This window comes from Perissodus microlepis, chromosome 10 (assembly GCF_051167445.1).
Source record: "Perissodus microlepis isolate ML-2025 ecotype Zambia chromosome 10, ASM5116744v1, whole genome shotgun sequence".
NCBI classification, from domain to species: Eukaryota; Metazoa; Chordata; class Actinopteri; order Cichliformes; family Cichlidae; genus Perissodus; species Perissodus microlepis.
This window is the reverse complement of record NC_140470.1, coordinates 10,909,691-10,927,211: the sequence shown is the minus strand read 5'-3', so window position 1 is coordinate 10,927,211 and position 17,521 is coordinate 10,909,691. Positions and strand designations below refer to the sequence as shown.

At 40.8% G+C, this 17,521-nt stretch overlaps 1 protein-coding gene and 1 long non-coding RNA gene across 2 annotated transcripts in view; both read left to right on the top strand.

The window, feature by feature from the left end:
* Positions 1 to 3,007: 3,007 nt before the first annotated feature.
* On the top strand, positions 3,008 to 4,433 carry LOC146378825 (uncharacterized). The gene is made up of 3 exons (XR_014801514.1): positions 3,008 to 3,173; positions 3,256 to 3,416; positions 3,857 to 4,433. It is a non-coding gene; the product is annotated as an uncharacterized LOC146378825 (long non-coding RNA).
* Positions 4,434 to 11,223: 6,790 nt separating this feature from the next.
* LOC146378824 (NLR family CARD domain-containing protein 3-like) overlaps positions 11,224 to 17,521 on the top strand; it is a 36,531-nt gene continuing 30,233 nt past the window's right edge. The window contains exons 1-3 of the mRNA XM_084941897.1: positions 11,224 to 11,296; positions 15,160 to 15,291; positions 15,376 to 15,495. Of these exons, the coding sequence (XP_084798023.1) occupies positions 15,203 to 15,291; positions 15,376 to 15,495 (209 nt within the window). The 5' untranslated portion in view covers positions 11,224 to 11,296; positions 15,160 to 15,202. The remainder of the gene's footprint in view (positions 11,297 to 15,159; positions 15,292 to 15,375; positions 15,496 to 17,521) is intronic.

Sequence of the window (17,521 nt, the reverse complement as noted above, 5' to 3'; positions counted from 1 at the left end):
ATTCTCTCTGAATCCGCAGAGCATATGTTATTTCCTCCATCTGGTAAATTTCTCTTACTTTATCAATCCACATATTATATGAAGGTGGGTCAAGATTCTGCCATTTAATAGTAATACACTTTAGTGCTGCTGTAAGCAAGATTCTTAAGAGATACTTTTCGTTGTTTCCCGCAAAACCATTTGGTAATACTCCTAAAATGGCTAGCTGTTGGTCTTTTGTTAATGGTTGTTGGAAAACTGTATTGAGAACTTTAAATATGTCATTCCAAAATGAACAGATTTTTGGGCATGACCAGAATATATGTGAGTGGGTTCCTAAATAAGTACCACAATTTCGCTAGCAGGTGTCAGGATTTGTAGGCTTCATTTTGGCAATTATTTCTGGGGTTCTAAAATATCTCATGACCACCTTCCATTTAAATTCTCTCCACAGCCCAGAATTAGTCACAAGATGGGCTTCACCGAACACCTCTTCCCAGGTGTCCTCTGAGATTTGAGTGCCAGTCTCAGCTTCCCACCTTGCCTTAATATCCAAAGTTGCACTTCTATTGAAACTCATAAATGCGTTATAAAAATTGCTGATTAATTTTGGGGAGGAATTACTTTGAAATATTTTTAGAAATATTTCCTCAATGGGTGAGGGCTCCAAAACTTGCCTCCATTCTTTATGTTTTGTCAAAAAAACTTCTTAGCTGCAGAAATCTAAAAAAGTCAGAAGAAGGAAGCCGAAACTGACCTCTCAACTGTTCAAATGAGCTCAGGTGTCCATTCCTCACAACATGACAAAGTTTATGAAGCCCGTTATTTGACCATGCTCTGAAGCCAGAGTCTTCCACAATAGGAGAAAAACCCTGCAGGGAGGAAAGGCTTGATAAAATTGAAATTTCTTTTGGAAGACCAAATGATTGTTTGATTCTACGCCAAATCTTTAGTGTGACCCTTGTCCATTCCCCCATATGCAAATTTTTAATTGAAATGTTAGAAAAAAGCAGGGATTCCAATGATCTTTCGCACATTGTCTTCTCAATGTTTAACCACTGAGTTTCAGACAAATCCCGCACCCGTACAGTCAGGGGTCTCATCTGAGCTGCCCAGAAATAATATTTCAGGTTTGGAACAGCCAATCCCCCCTGCAGTTTTGACAGTTTTAATGTTTGGAACTTGATCCTTGGGCGTTTGCCTTGCCATATAAATTTGGAAAAAAGTTTATCTAAATTATCAAATGTAGAGTTGGGAATGTTAATAGGCAGCATTTGAAAAAGGTATAGAAGTCTTGGCAATACATTCATACGTATACTCTCGATCCGACCCAAGAAAGACAGAGGCAGGACTGTCCATCTCTCTAAATCTTTTTTTTATTTTTGCAACTATAGCTTCATAATTTACTTTATACAAGTCTGATAATGAGTGAGGAATTTGAATTCCTAAACACTTGATACCTTCGTTTGGCCATTTAAAGCCACATTGCTCCTTGAATGTTTGTGAAATGTTTCCTCCTATATCCATTGCCAATGTTTTGTCAATGTTAACTTTGTAACCAGAGAGGTAACCGTATGTGAATAGTGAACAGATTTCTGATATACTGTATACTACAGGGTGGGCCATTTATATGGATACACCATAATAAAATGGGAATGGTTGGTGATATTAAAGTCCTGTTTGTGGCACATTAGTATATGTGAGGGGGGAAACTCCTCAAGATGGGTGGTGACCATGGTGGCCATTTAGAAGTCGGCCATCTTGGATACAACTTTTGTTTTTTCAATAGGAATAGGGCCATGTGACACATCAAACTTATTGGTAATGTCACAAGAAAAACAATGGTGTGCTTGGTTTCAATGTAACTTGAAACCAAGCACAGCATTTAGAGAAGAACTGGATTGCAAATCAAAAGGTCCTTAATAGCTTTTTGTCCTCCCCGACCCTCAAAGCCAAAGTTCAGCCATGAGAGCTGATGGGACACGATTTGTAAAAGTGACATTATCAGAAACAAAGGTGATTAAGATAACATAAGATAACCTTTATTAGTCCCATGCGTGGGAAATTTGTTAATTCATATTTGCAAATAGTTCATATTTGCATTCTTTAGAGAAAAGAATATGAAAAGGCTGTCTGCTGTTTTGGATTGATGTCCTTCTCCTGAGCCTCAAAGAAGTAGGGCAGTGTCACGATCCTTTTGGCAGCAGAAAGCTGCTGAGCGCTGGAAAGAAGCACGGCCATACCAGCTGAAATGTCTCTCTGACACAGAAACTGTTGGTCATCCTCTGTTTTGCTACTGTCTTCACCCTGCTGTTATTAGGTGTCATCTCAATAACGTACTTTTCTATATAGCTAAGCTTGATGAGCGATCCCTTGTTGGCTGACATTTATGTCTTTGAGCGTGTGAGAACTTTAATAATTATAAAACCACATGAATTTGACAAATGTCCTTTTAACTGTCAGCTCATAGTGAAGTACACTGAGCCACCCTGAGCTATAATATCAAAATAGAAGCTGCTACCTTTGTCAAGAGTGGCTGGATCTGAGTGCGTACTACTTTCAGTTATTCAAATTTTGCTGAATTTGTTACAAAAAAGTCCTGTCTATGTGCAGAGAGTGTCTTCCAGAGGAATGGTTCTGTGGGGATTGTGATGTTCTACATCACAAACCTCAGCCACTCCACAACAGAGAAAGTGTTATTGATGTTTTTTTAAATCCATTCCTCCAACCACATGTATTATTAGAGTGGACGGTCAAAATTGCACCAATATACAAGGTATTTCCTCATGAGATACTCAATTTTGGTTTTCATATGTGTCTACAGCCAGTTAGAAATAATCTATTTAAGTGGTTTTCTCTTTTTTGGTAGCTCGCATTCTGCCAGCAGTGAAGCTTCGAAACTGCTCCTGTGGGGGCGTAAACTTCACAGTGTCAGCAGGAAAATAGTGATTTTAATCAACAAGGACGTTATGATGTGCACCAGGCGACATACAGATGTCAAACATGCCAGCAGCAGTGCAGCCCTGATTTAAAGGACCTGATTAGGAGTGGATATTGGCCAGCATCTGTCAGCATGTCTACTCTTTACACTTAGACCCTTGAGCTCCTTCCAGGAGCTAAAAGTATTTTCTCCATGATTCTCCAGGGAAGCTTTTGCAAAACTGTTGGAGCGTGGTACTAAGTGTGGGGGAAGGGTGAGTGAAGTATTTCTTTGATATTGTTTTTCAATAAGCAGATGCAAATATTTATTCCTCTGTTATATTTCTGTACATACAGACTGGGCATGCCAACAGCGATGCAGTGCAGCACAGCTTTCTTGATGAGGAAGAGCAGCTGTGCTGTGATGTCAGCTTCAGCTGCCCAGCATGCACACCTGAAATGTTGGCGCTTTCAGTTGATGGGAACAGAAAGCTATATCACTTTCAGCAAAACGAAAGGTGCTCATTGTTGATGTTCTTTGTTTTTGTGTTTTTATGCATATATTTCTATATACCTTCCATGGTTAGACTTTATTGTTTCTCTGATGTTGCTCTGGTGACTGTGACTTTTTTGATGGCGTTTTTGTTGCTGAAGACAGCCAAGTGTCTGCATTTGTTGACTCTTTTTCTTTTTGGTTAATTTGACATAATAGTTTTTACTATAGTAACCAAATGTCTGTCTTCTGCAAAATGACTACTGTTAAATTAAACTAAATGGAAAATCTTGTCATTTACTTTATAATTCCTTGCTGTTTTATTATATTTGTTACATGTCATAGACACTGGGAAGAGGCACCATGGGGATTCCCAGTGGACAGCAGCACGAGAGACTTCAAGGAAGTGGAGGTCGCTGTGTGTCGACATGGATTAATGTGTCTTTTGTGTCACTTTCACTTCAGGGACAGCAAACAGGTCGCCGTGGTGTATTTCAGGAACGGTTACATGCCTGACAACTACACTTCTGAACAGGTCCAACTTTTGATTTGCACTCAGAATGATTACATCAAAGAGTTTAGTTAAAAACACTAAAATGAAACCTGCAGACTTGCTTAAAGTGATTCGTATTCATGAGAAACCGGAACGTCATTATCATTGAGTTTATTTCTTTCCCTGCTTAGCAACACCAAGTCTAGCCCTGATTGGCTGATATAAGTGACAACAGACCTCTGTCGCTGTGTCAGTTTGAATGGGTGATTAGAGACCAACACATGTTTGTTGCTGCTCCATGTTCTCTGTAACATTGTGTGTAGTTACTGCAGCTGTGTGTGCATTCTGCTGGCAGGAACAGGAAACAAGTGAAAGAAAACTGCCGAGCACCCTGGAAGGAAAAGTTAATCGGACATAACAAGTTAAAACAGTTTGCAAGTTTCAAGCCAAACTGCTGAATCTACCGTCCAAGTTCTCCTTGATAGCGTGACCCTGTGTTGTTCTCCTTCATTCTTCTGTCTCTGTCTGTCAAATCTCAGCGGAATATAAACCAACTGTTGTCACGCTCTGCTGGTCGGTGTGCTGGCAAGCAGAGAATTCATTGTTCCTTTTTCAATTGAAGGAAATTTAAAACTGCTGGCTAAGGGTAAACGTAAATTCAGTAAAATCATAATTCACGTCGGCAGTAATGACACCCAGTTATGCCAATCGGAGGTCACTAAAATCAATATTGAATCGGTGTGCAACTTTGCCAAAACAATGTCGGACTCTGTAGTTTTCTCTGGTCCCCTCCCCAATCAGACCAGGAGTGACATGTTTAGCCGCATGTTCTCTTTAAATTGCTGGCTGTCTGAGTGGTGTCCCAGAAACGATGTGGGCTTCATAGATAATTGGCAAACCTTCTGGAGGAAACCTGGTCTTGTTAGGAGAGACGGCATCCATCCCACTTTGGATGGAGCAGCTCTCATTTCTAGAAATATGGACAAATTTATTAAACCCCCCAAAATATGACTATCCAGAGTTGGGACCAGGAAGCAGAGTTGCAGTCTTACACGCCTCTCTGCAGCTTCTCTCCTCCTGCTACCCCCCCAAAAACCCATCTCAATAGAGACTGTGTCAGCTCCCAAAAAGACAAAAAACAAACTAAAAACCAGCAACAAACAACTTAAACATAAACAATCACAAAGAAAGAACAATACAGTATCCACATCTGAACCAAAGAGTAAAACAGTGAAATGTGGATTATTAAATATTAGGTCTCTCTCCTCCAAGTCTCTGTTAGTACATGACTTAATTGATCAACAAATCGATTTACTCTGCCTTACAGAAACCTGGTTGCAGCAGGATGATTATGTTAGTTTAAATGAATCAACACCCCCGAGTCATTCTAACTACCAGAAACCTCGAAGCACAGGCCGAGGGGGCGGTGTGGCAGCAATTTTCCACACCAGCCTATTAATCAACGAAAGACCAAGACAGACTTTTAATTCATTTGAAAGCCTGATGCTTAGCTTCGTCCACCCCAGCTGTAAAACTCAGAAACCAGTCTTACTTGTTATCATCTATCGTCCACCTGGGCCTTACACAGAGTTTCTCTCTGATTTCTCAGACTTTTTATCTGATTTAATGCTCAGCTCAGATAAAATAATTATTGTGGGTGATTTTAACATCCATGTAGATGCTAAAAATGACAGCCTCAACATGGCATTTAATCTGTTATTAGACTCAATTGGCTTCTCTCTTAATGTAAAAGAACCCACCCACCACTTTAATCACACTCTAGATCTTGTGTTAACATATGGCATAGAAACTGAACATTTAACAGTGTTTCCTGAAAACCCTCTCCTGTCTGATCATTTCCTGATAACATTTACAATAATTGATTACACAGCAGTGGAGAGTAGACTTTATCAAAGTAGATGTCTTTCTGAAAGCGCTGTAATTAAGTTTAAGAATATAATCCACCCACTGTTATCATCTTCAATGCCCTGTACCAACACAGAGCAGAGCAGCTATCTGAACGCTACTCCAACAGAGGTCGATTATCTTGTTAATAATTTTACCTCCTCACTACGTACGACTCTGGATACTGTAGCTCCTGTGAAAACTAAGGTCTCTAATCAGAAGTACCTGACTCCGTGGTATAATTCTCAAACACGTAGCCTAAAGCAGATGACTCGTAAGCTGGAGAGGAAATTGCGTGTCACAAATTTAGAGGATCATCATTTAGCCTGGAGAAATAGTTTGTTGATTTACAAGAAAGCCCTCCAAAAAGCCAGAACATCTTACTATTCATCACTGATTGAAGAAAATAAGAACAACCCCAGGTTTCTCTTCAGCACTGTAGCCAGGCTGACAAAAAGTCAAAGCTCTTTTGAGCCAACCATCCCTTTAACGTTAACTAGTAATGACTTCATGAACTTCTTCACAAATAAAATTTTTATCATTAGAGAAAAAATTACCAATAATCATCCCACAGATGTAATATTATCTACAGCTACTCTTAGTACCATTGATGTTAAGTTAGACTCTTTTTCTCCAATTGATCTTTCTGAGTTAACTTCAATAATTACTTCCTCCAAACCATCAACGTGTCTTTTAGACCCCATTCCTACAAAACTGCTCAAAGAAGTCCTGCCATTAATTAATGCTTCGATCTTAAATATGATCAACCTATCTCTGATAATCGGCTATGTACCACAGGCCTTCAAGGTGACTGTAGTTAAACCTTTACTCAAAAAGCCATCTCTAGACCCAGCAGTCTTAGCTAATTATAGGCCAATCTCCAACCTTCCTTTCATATCAAAAATCCTTGAAAGAGTAGTTGTCAAACAGCTAACAGATCATCTGCAAAGGAATGGTTTATTTGAAGAGTTTCAGTCAGGTTTCAGAGCTCATCACAGCACAGAAACAGCTTTAGTGAAATTTACAAATGATCTTCTTATGGCCTCTGACAGTGGACTCATCTCTGTGCTTGTCCTGCTAGACCTTAGTGCAGCATTCAATACTGTTGACCATAATATCCTATTAGAGCGATTAGAACATGCTGTAGGTATTACAGGTACTGCACTGCAGTGGTTTGTATCATATCTATCTAATAGACTCAAATTTGTACATGTAAATGGAGAGTCTTCTTCACACACTGCGTTTAACTATGGAGTGCCACAGGGTTCAATGCTAGGACCAATTCTGTTTACATTATACATGCTTCCCCTAGGCAGCATCATTAGAAGACATAGCATACATTTTCACTGCTATGCAGATGACACGCAGCTCTATCTATCCATGAAGCCAGATAACACACACCAATTATTTAAACTGCAGGAATGTCTTAAAGACATAAAGACCTGGATGGCCGCTAACTTTCTGCTTCTTAATTCAGATAAAACTGAGGTTATTGTACTCGGCCCTGAAAATCTTAGAAATATGGTATCTAACCAGATTCTTACTCTGGATGGCATTACCTTAGCCTCCAGTAACACTGTGAGAAACCTTGGAGTCATTTTTGACCAGGACATGTCCTTCAACGCACATATTAAACAAATAAGTAAGACTGCTTTCTTCCATTTGCGCAACATCTCTAAAGTTAGAAATATCCTGTCTCTTAGTGACACTGAAAAACTAGTTCATGCATTTATTACTTCCAGGCTGGACTACTGTTATTCATTATTATCAGGATGTCCTAAAAACTCGCTGAAAAGCCTTCAGCTGATCCAAAATGCTGCAGCAAGAGTACTGACAGGGACTAGAAAGAGAGAGCATATTTCTCCTGTTTTGGCTTCCCTTCATTGGCTTCCTGTTAAATCCAGAATTGAATTCAAAATCCTGCTCCTCACATACAAGGTCTTAAATAATCAGGCCCCATCTTATCTTAATGACCTTGTAGTACCATATCACACTATTAGAGCACGTCGCTCTCGCACTGCAGGCCTACTTGTTGTTCCTAGAGTATTTAAAAGTAGAATGGGAGGGAGAGCCTTCAGTTTTCAGGCCCCTCTTCTGTGGAACCAGCTTCCAGTTTGGATTCGGGAGACAGGCACTATCTCTACATTTAAGATTAGGTTTAAAACTTTCCTTTTTGCTAAAGCATATAGTTAGGGCTGGACCAGGTGACCCTGAATCCTCCCTTAGTTATGCTGCAATAGACGTAGGATGCCGGGGATTCCCATGATGCATTGAGTTTTTCCTTTCCAGTCACCTTTCTCACTCACTATGTGTTAATAGACCTCTCTGCATTGAATCATACCTGTTATTAACCTCTGTCTGTCTTCCACAGCATGTCTTTATCCTGTTTTCCTTCTCTCACCCCAACCGGTCGCATCAGATGGCCGCCCCTCCCTGAGCCTGGTTCTGCCGGAGGTTTCTTCCTGTTAAAAGAGAGTTTTTCCTTCCCACTGTCGCCAAAGTGCTTGCTCATAGGGGGTCATATGATTGTTGGGTTTTTCTCTGTACCTATGAAGCGCCTTGATGTGACTTTTGTTGTGATTTGGTGCTATATAAATAAAATTGAATTGAATTGAATTGAATTGAAGTGAATGTCAGCAGTGAGCATGACTTCTGAGTGGTCATTTTTAGGCAGAGCCCTGAGTGAAGCTTGATTAAACTTCTGCAGGAAATCTGAACCCGACACCGCAACCTTCCACACCATTCAAGTCACCGTGTGTCCACCCAACGCGTAGTAACGTCTGTCAGGAGGTGCACGTCAGGTCACGTGGAATATTACGGTTACTCAGATTACTCACAGAAGTCTAAATCAAGCTTCAGTCTGAGTCGAGTCAGCCGAGGTTCAGAACAGTGGATCCTCACAACACTCATTCAGAGACTTCCTCAAGTGTTTGTGTGAATACAGAGAAACGCAGCTCTGCTTTATTAATTATTACTAGTAATTAAATTGATCAATAATCATTTTATAGCACAATCACATGTACGAGTGTCATGTGACCTGGGGTAGAAAGATCTAGAAGTCCCCCCTGGCTGCCTCTACATCACAGCTCAGAGGTTCAAAGGTCTTAATATCAGCTTTATGTGATTAAATATGGTCAGAGTGCTGAAGCAGAACTTTTCTCTGTTTCCTAATAATAAAGCATTTTTATTGTTAATCAAAGATAAATGAGTGTTCAGTGAGAGGAGCAGGTCAGCAGGTTGGATCTAAGAGGTTCAAGTTGAAGACTCCAGCAGAGACACTAGAGGGGGAACCTCAGTCCAACCTGTGAACTTGTCTATTGATTGTGTGATTTTTGGCTTCATCTGCTCGTTGTTGCCATGTTAGATGGTTCATTCAGAAGGATTTGGTTGACATCACACTTCCACTGGATGCCCAGCTGCTCTCCTGTTGGGGGATTATCATCAACACAGAACTCGGGGATAAGAGCTTCTTTAGGCCTGGCTGGCCTCTCCTCACCAAAGAGAAGAACAAACTCAGCATTAGCTCAGAGTAGCTTAGGTACATCAGTAGTGTTTAAGTCATCTGATTATTATTATTTGATTTTGCTAAACTGTTTTCATAAAGCTTCCTGTAATGAAAGTGTAAATTGTAAATCTTCTTCCACTTATCTGTGAAGTTGTCACTATATCAGTGAGTTCCAGAAGAATCAGAAGGAAAGGATTCAGTAATGACTGAGCGTTTGGATTCAGGGATCAGTCCTGGAGTCTGGACTGCTCTGATCATGCTCCTCAGTCTAACTTATTCCGTGAAATCATCTGTGTCATTTTCTCCTGCTGTGAACTCAGGGATCCACTCAAAGCTCAAATCCAAACCACTGAAGAAACTCTGCTGGAAAGAATTCAGCACTGATTTAGGATGACGAACATTTCTGCCCTTTGCTGAGGCCACTTTGTCCATTTAATGAAAGTGTCATGAACAGTTAGCTGTGACATCATCAGTACAGAATAGTTATGGTGTAACCAAACTGTTTATGATATTTCATTGACAGCACTTTAAAGTCTAAAGGACATCTTATTTTGTTGAATCCTGCTGTTGAGGGGACGAATCGAGCGTGTGCAGTTTAGGAAATGACAAATATGGTATTGTACCATTTTAATCCTGCACACATTTGTTTGATTTGATTTCTCATTGGAGTTTTTTTTTTTTTGTTATGGTTGGAGAAAGAAATACAGCAAAGAACGTTTATAGGCAGAATAACACAAGTCAAGACAGGATGGAGTTTAAAAAAGCCCACAGGTGTGGAGTGGAGCTTGTTGTTGTGTACTGGGGCGATCGTGGCTCAAGAGTTGGGAGTTCGCCTTGTAATCGGAAGGTTGCCAGTTCAAGCCCCGGCTCGGACAGTCTCGGTCGTTGTGTCCTTGGGCAAGACACTTCACCGGTTGCCTACTGGTGGTGGTCAGAGGGCCCGGTGGCGCCAGTGTCCGGCAGCCTCACCTCTGTCAGTGCGCCCCAGGGTGGCTGTGGCTACAATGTAGCTTGCCATCACCAGTGTGTGAATGGGTGGATGACTGGTTGTGTAAAGCGCTTTGGGGTCCTTAGGGACTAGTAAAAGCACTATACAAATACAGGCCATTTACCATTTGTGGTTGAAGAAACTGTAAGTTTGCTTTGATTCCTCCTTTAACAGTTTGTCTTTAGGAACGTTACTGTTTGTTCAGCTCATGTTGGATTTCTTCACACAACAAACTGTGTGTGTTTTCTACATTAAAGTCAGTGTGTAATTATTTCCTGGCTAACTATAAACAGCTGGAGATAGAGAGAGGAAAATTAGGGATTTTCTATGTTTTCATACATGGAGTTCCAAACTAGATGAAACGTGGGACTCAGAGTCTGTTGTTGGTTCATCACTGAAACCATTTAAACATGATCACACATCAGTCATCAAGTTTCTATTCAATAGAAATCACAAACACTTTTGAATTTATTCACAATATATTTTCTGTCTCACTAACAGATATTTTCTGTTCATAGAAAAAGGTAAAGTTCTCTTTATATGACCATTTACAGCCACTTCTTTTCACTCTAACTCTTTAAATGGACTTCTTTATATTCTATACAATTACAAGCTAAAATATGAAAATTCAAACATCTTAAAATGATCTGTGCTTCCTACACGACAACATTGGAACAATTCATGTGAAATATTCTTTGATTGTCTTCAAATCACAAACTAAAGTCAAATCTAACGACAGCATCCATCTGCTCATAAAATGACTAAACAGCTGATACATGAACAAAATCACTCACAAACCTTAAAATGTGAGCTTTTTGATTTGGACTTGAAATCAGTGAAATTAGACTCAGTCTGAGCAGGCAGACGACATATTTTTTTTAACACATCGACAGACACAGAGCTGAGCTCCTCCCACCTGTCCTATTTCAGTTGTAGTTCCACCTCCTTCCAGGAAGCAGCTCACCTGTGTGTCCGTGTTTAGTGGAGCTTGTTGTTGGTGTGTGTGAAGAAACTGTAAGTTTGCTTTGTTTCCTCCTTTAACAGTTTATCTTTAGGAACTTTACTGTTTGTTTAGCTCATGTTGGATTTCTTCACACAACAAACAGTGTGTGTTTTCATTTCCAGTGTGTTTTCATTTCCATTAAAGTGTGTAATGTTTTCCTGGCTAACACTTGGAGCAAATCTAAACTGGTTCTTTGTATTCATGGAAACAGCACAAGCTACAAAAATCAAAAATTAGTCATTTTATATAAATGTATTTTAAATATATATTACTCATGTTTGACTCTACTTTAAATACTGCGTCATAAAATGTTGGCTGTGTTCCAATAGACTGTTCTCACCAGAAACAGGTTTAACAGGTTTTATCCCGGTGTTGGATTAAGGCTCCTAAAGGTGCAGTGTGTTACGGCAACCGATGCCGCCCGAGATATACCTCCAACTGTGACTTGGTGTCTTTGACTCAGATGTCGCTATTAAATGTTAGGTCGCTGACAAATAAGACTTTTATTGTGAGCGATTTTTTTTTTACTGCTACAGGACTGGATTTACTATTCATGACGGAGACTTGGATTCGTCACTGTCTTTTCCTTTTTCAGAGCTCCTTCCTCCAAATTGTGCCTTTTTAAGCTCACCGAGACCTTCGGGCAGGGGTGGAGGACTGGCAGTGGTCTTTAGGAATAAATTCCGAGTATGACACCTGCCCTCCCCTATGTTCCCTAGCTTTGAAGCTCAACTGCTGGAACTTGCTGGTCCCCCCTTGACTCTCTGTGTTGTGATCTACTGTCCCCCAAAATATAACAAGACTTTCATTAACGACATTGCTGACCTTTTAGCATCTCTTTGCCTAAATTATGATCGTGTTCTTATCACTGGCGATTTTAACATTCACATTTGTTGTAAAGATGATGTGTTTGCCAAGGATTTTCTAGTCTTAGCTGACTCTTTTAATCTTATCCAGTGGATTAATGCACCTACCCACTTCAAAGGACCCTTGATTTGATTTTTTTTCTTATGGACTGGACATTTGTATCAGGGACATCAGCAACATTGGAATCTCCGGCCATTTCCTAGTCATCTCTGATGGTGAGTTATGCAAAATGGTCCAGAACTTTGAGGGTCCTCGACGTCTTGTGCGCGTAATTAATCCTGGGACTGTGGCTGAATTTTCGGCTGCTTTCTCCAAATCTGTTGTTCCTGACATTGATCGTACCACACCGTCTCCAGTTTCTTTCTCTCTACATGCTCCTCTTTACTGGACGTTGTGGCCCCAATAAAGGTAAAACGGCTTAGAAGCTGCTCTCAACCATGGTTAAATTACTCTTTACATGCTCTGCGATGCGCTTGCTGGCAAGCTGAAAGATGGTGGAAAAAAGATAAGCTCCAGGTGTCTTTTGATATCCTACGCAGGACCCACCTGGAATTTCAGAAATCTGTTAAGTTGGCTAAAGTGCCTTTCCTGTCGACTGTCATTATGGATAACAGTCACAGCCCACGTATTTTATTTAGACCTTTCATCACATGTCTTGAAACTCTGAGATTGGCTTCCTTAGTTTTTTGTGAAGAATTTTAATTCATTTTACAGGCGGAATCTTATCTCTAAGATTTCCAAACTCCCGTTTTTGTCTAAAATCCTAGAGAAGATTGTTCATTCCCAACTTCAAATGTATTTGGATGCAAATAATATCGGGGAAAATTTCAGTCGGGGTTTAAGCCATGCCATAACACGGAAACTGCATTACTGAGAGTGTGTAATGACCTTCTCTCAATTGCTGACTCAGGGCGCCCTGTGGTAGTTTTACTTGATTTGTCCTCTGCTTTTGATTTGGTGGACCATAATGTCCGTTTAATGAGGCTTACGGGCAGTGCCCTTAGCTGGTTTAAATCTTATCTATCAGAAAGGTCCTTTGCTGTCACGATGGGTACCTACTCCTCCTCCATTGCCCCTGTTACCTCTGGTGTCCCCCAGGGGTCTGTGCTGGGTCCATTGCTGTTCTCTTTATACTTGTTACCCTTTGGCTGAATCTTTGAAAAATACAGTATTTCTTTTCATTTTTATGCAGATGACATTCAAATCTATTTTGAACTGGCTGAGGATCACTGCAACTCTTCTTCGATTGTATGAATGAAGTAAAAAAACTGGCTACTGAGCAATTCCCTCACTCTAAACGATAAGAAGACAGAAATTGTAATCTTTGATACTGCCACCCCTCGGGCTGAACTAGCTGGTGTTGTCTTGGATAGTTCCTTCAAGCTGGACAAACATGTTTCCTCTGTTGTTAAATCTAGTTTCCATCAATTACGTGTAATCTCTAAGGCCAAGCACTACATACCCTGTAAGGACCTGGAAAAACCTATCCATGCCTTTGTTACATCAAGATTAGATTACTGTGATTCCCTTTATACTGGTCTCCATTCTGCCCTTGTTCAGACTGGAGCTTGTTAAAAATGCTGCTGCAGACTGGTAGTTTTGAGTCTATTAGTTCTTTCCGACCTGCACTGACTCCCCATTAAATATTGCATTGATTTCAAAATCTTATTGCTTACTTAAAATTATACATAACACCGTGCCCAGCGATCTTACGGATCTCCTCAGCTTTTATACCCCTGGGAGAGCGCTTGGATCAGCAGGCCAAATGCTCCTGGTGCGACCTAGATCTCAGCTTAAGACCAGAGGTGACCGTGTATTCGCCTCTTTTGCACCCTACCTCTGGAATAATCTCCCTCAAGCTATTCTCATGTCTGATTCAATTCAATTTTTTAAATCTCGATAAAAAACATATTTATTTAGCCTTGCCTTCACCGCCTCCTAGAGCCCGCTTTTTTAAGTGTACTGTAATTTATCTTTTTTGCTTTGGTTAATGTTTATAATGATTTAACCTTCAGCCTTTCAGCTTGTGCCTACTATGTCTGGTGTATTATTGGTTAATTATGTCTCCCACCTGTAGGTATATTTTATTTGTATTTATTTTATTTTTATTTGTATTATTTTGTATTTATTTGTATTTATTATTGCTCTTAATTGGTTCTGTGAAGCACTTTGGCATACCTCTGGTTTTTAAATGTGCTATATAAATAAAATTGTATTGTAAGTACGTTCCTAGAAATTCCTGATCAGCATCTTTATCTTTATCTACAGGTCTGTTGCATTGTTCATAGTCTCAGTAAAGTTTGTTTGAAAAGAAAACAAAGTCAAGTCATGCAGAAGGTTGAAGAGTGGAAAGTCCCTGTGTGTGCTGCGTTACAGAGCAACAGTGAAACATCTGAAAATACAGCCGCTTTCCAAAATTTGGATATAGTTTTCACTTTGAATGAAAGCCAATAAGAAGAGGTTATTTCATTGGTACCACATTCATGTTGTTTATCACAATGAAAAAAATAAATACACTTTGTGCTTTTATTGATAATGCACAAGTTGCAGACTTAAAAAATATCATTCTATTTTAATAAAAGTTGAAAATAGAGAAAAACGGGAGATATAAGATACATTTAACTCTGACAAAACAAAGATAAATAGTTACAAACTAATCTGAAAATCTGCCCCCATCTCACCTGTCCTACAGATTTTTATGTCATAACAAATGCACAAGCAAAAACATGATACGAGCAAATAATTAAATTTCATGGGTGCAATTAAATTCCTTGCGCATAAATTCAACAACCGTGTGCAACAACTCAGCAGCCGCGCACACAAAGAACCCATTCAACCCACAACACAGTTTTGCAGGTGGAGCCCAAAGAACAGCTAGCAGTTACAGAATAAACTCTCTGTAAGCAGTCAGTTTGGCATTGTTACTGAAATGAAAGCTGTGTCTCAGATAGAGTTGATGTTAGTCTAACACATGAATGCACATGAATCATTTGTTTTTCCTCTGCAGGTGAAGGTAGAAAGTGTGTGTGAGCTGATGTGAATTCAGCAGCATGGATCAGTGTGAAGACAGAGAGGAGGGAGTCCCTCCCTCTAAAACCACTCTGTGTGGGAAACATGAGAGCCAGACCAAAGCTCAGAGGTGAGATGACCATCTCTAACTGTCCATGACTCTTCTCCATGTCACAGGTCAGCACTCATATCACTGCTCCATCATTATTCACAGGAATAAACGAGGAACTAAAGGCAAACATCAACCTGAACCCAGCTCTGTATCCTTAAAGAGTGACCGGTCCAAAGGGCACCCCATTGGTTTTAAAGACCAGCCTGTGTCTCCTGCAGAGAGGTGAGCTGTTAGTAATATCACTCTCTCCAGGTAATACACGACATCAGTTTTTCGTTAACGGATGGATTTTTTTCTTCCGCCACACTTCTCCGTCAATTCAACCAATAATCCACTGTCAAACTGTCATTACATGAATAAACAGAATGATCAACCATAAATATTACAAATAAACATATAAACTAAAGCTAGCTGTTACGTCCCCTGGCTAGTCTAGGGGGTTGAAGGGACGAACATAAAGGTGGATAGTGAAGGAGGAGCCAAGATGGTAATTTTAGAAGGTTTATTTAATGCTGGTGATGAGATTTGGGTTCAGACTGAGGTATAACTTCAGGGAGAGCCAAGGCCAACATAACAAACAAAACATCCCTGATGTAAAAATAAAAGAAACTTACCTAACTCCAAAGAAACAAAATATACAACCTATGACCATAACCTACCTAACAACACATAAACAGGAGAAAACATGGTGTCAAAACAAAAGGCAGCTCTCCCCTAGAAGCAGTCTGAACATGAAAACAAAAATGCACATACAAGTCACAAAGGCATGCAAGCCTGTACAGGTATGGCAACCAAAATGGCCAGAGGGCACAGAAACACAGCTCCACAGGCCTTAAGTAGTGCTCCGCTGATTAACAATTATCTGGACTCTGAGCAGCATCCAATCAGGCCAGAGGAGGTGGAGCCTAGACAAAACAAAGAGTTAGTAACACTAGCAAATGGACAATAATGACACACAGTTAAACCTACCTCACTGGCTGCACGTAACCGTGAGGGAATGAGTTTACTTTAAAACGGAACTTAACAAAACACTTCTTAACTTCTTCTTCCGCTTCTTTATAGCTTCCTTTCACCTTAAACACCTTAGCTGATCTTCTTAGTTAACTTACAGTTTTACTCAACTTCTTTACACACACTTTCTTAACTTCCCTTTCCGTCATCAAGGTGACTGTGCGTAACACAGAATGTACCATGTAACATTCCTACCCCCAAAAGCAAACCGTTCATATAATTAGGGAAATAAATTATATATATATATATGTGTGTGTGTGTGTGTGTGTGTCGTCTCTTGCCCACCGATACCTTCTTGTTCCAGTAGCCACTTCTCGTCAGGGTGCCCTGGTTCCTCAACACCTGACGCGCACCTTGTTAATCCGGGTGACGTCTGAGCCAGCATGCCTTCATATTTATCTATCTCGCTCATATCTGCGGTAGGCTCGCATTAGCATAGGGGATCTGGATAGCGTAGTAACCACTACGCCAACTATTGGAGTTGCAGAAAGGCACGATGAGGAAGGTGCCTAAGAAGTACAGGAAGCTGTCCATACCTGAGGCCTTGGAAACTGCCAAGCAATGACTCACAGCCTTGGCCAGCCGCTTGAGGAGATACACCAGAGAGATAGAAGGCAGGAGAATAAACCAGCTGTTCTCCACAGAACCAGCCAAGGTGTACTCTCAGTGGCAGGGGAACAATATGAAAACAGCACCACCAAGGCTGGAGACAGAACAATACTGGAAGAGCATATGGGAGAAGGACGCAACCCATAACGGCAATGCTCAGTGGCTAGTGGATCTGAGGGCAGACCACAGCGACCTCCCTGAACAGGGTCCAGTAACCATTACAGTGGCAGATATCCAAGAAAGGGTCTCCAGTATGAAGAGTTGGACAGCACCAGGCCCTGATATGGTTAACGCCTACTGGCTGAAGAAGCTGACTGCACTCCACGAGCGCCTGGCAGCACAAATGAACCAGCTGCTAGTTGACGAGAGACACCCAGAATGGCTAACCGAAGGCCAGACAGTCCTGATCCTCAAGGACTGCCAGAAGGGACCGGTCCCCTCCAACTACCGACCAATAACCTGCCTCAGAACCACATGGAATCTCCTGTCAGGCATCATAGCGGCTAAGATGAACAGGCACATGGGGCAGTACATGAGCGGGGCACAGAAAGGGATGGGCAAGAATACCAGAGGCGCAAAACACCAGCTACTGGCAGACCGAGCAGTCAGCCGAGACTGCAGGACTAGG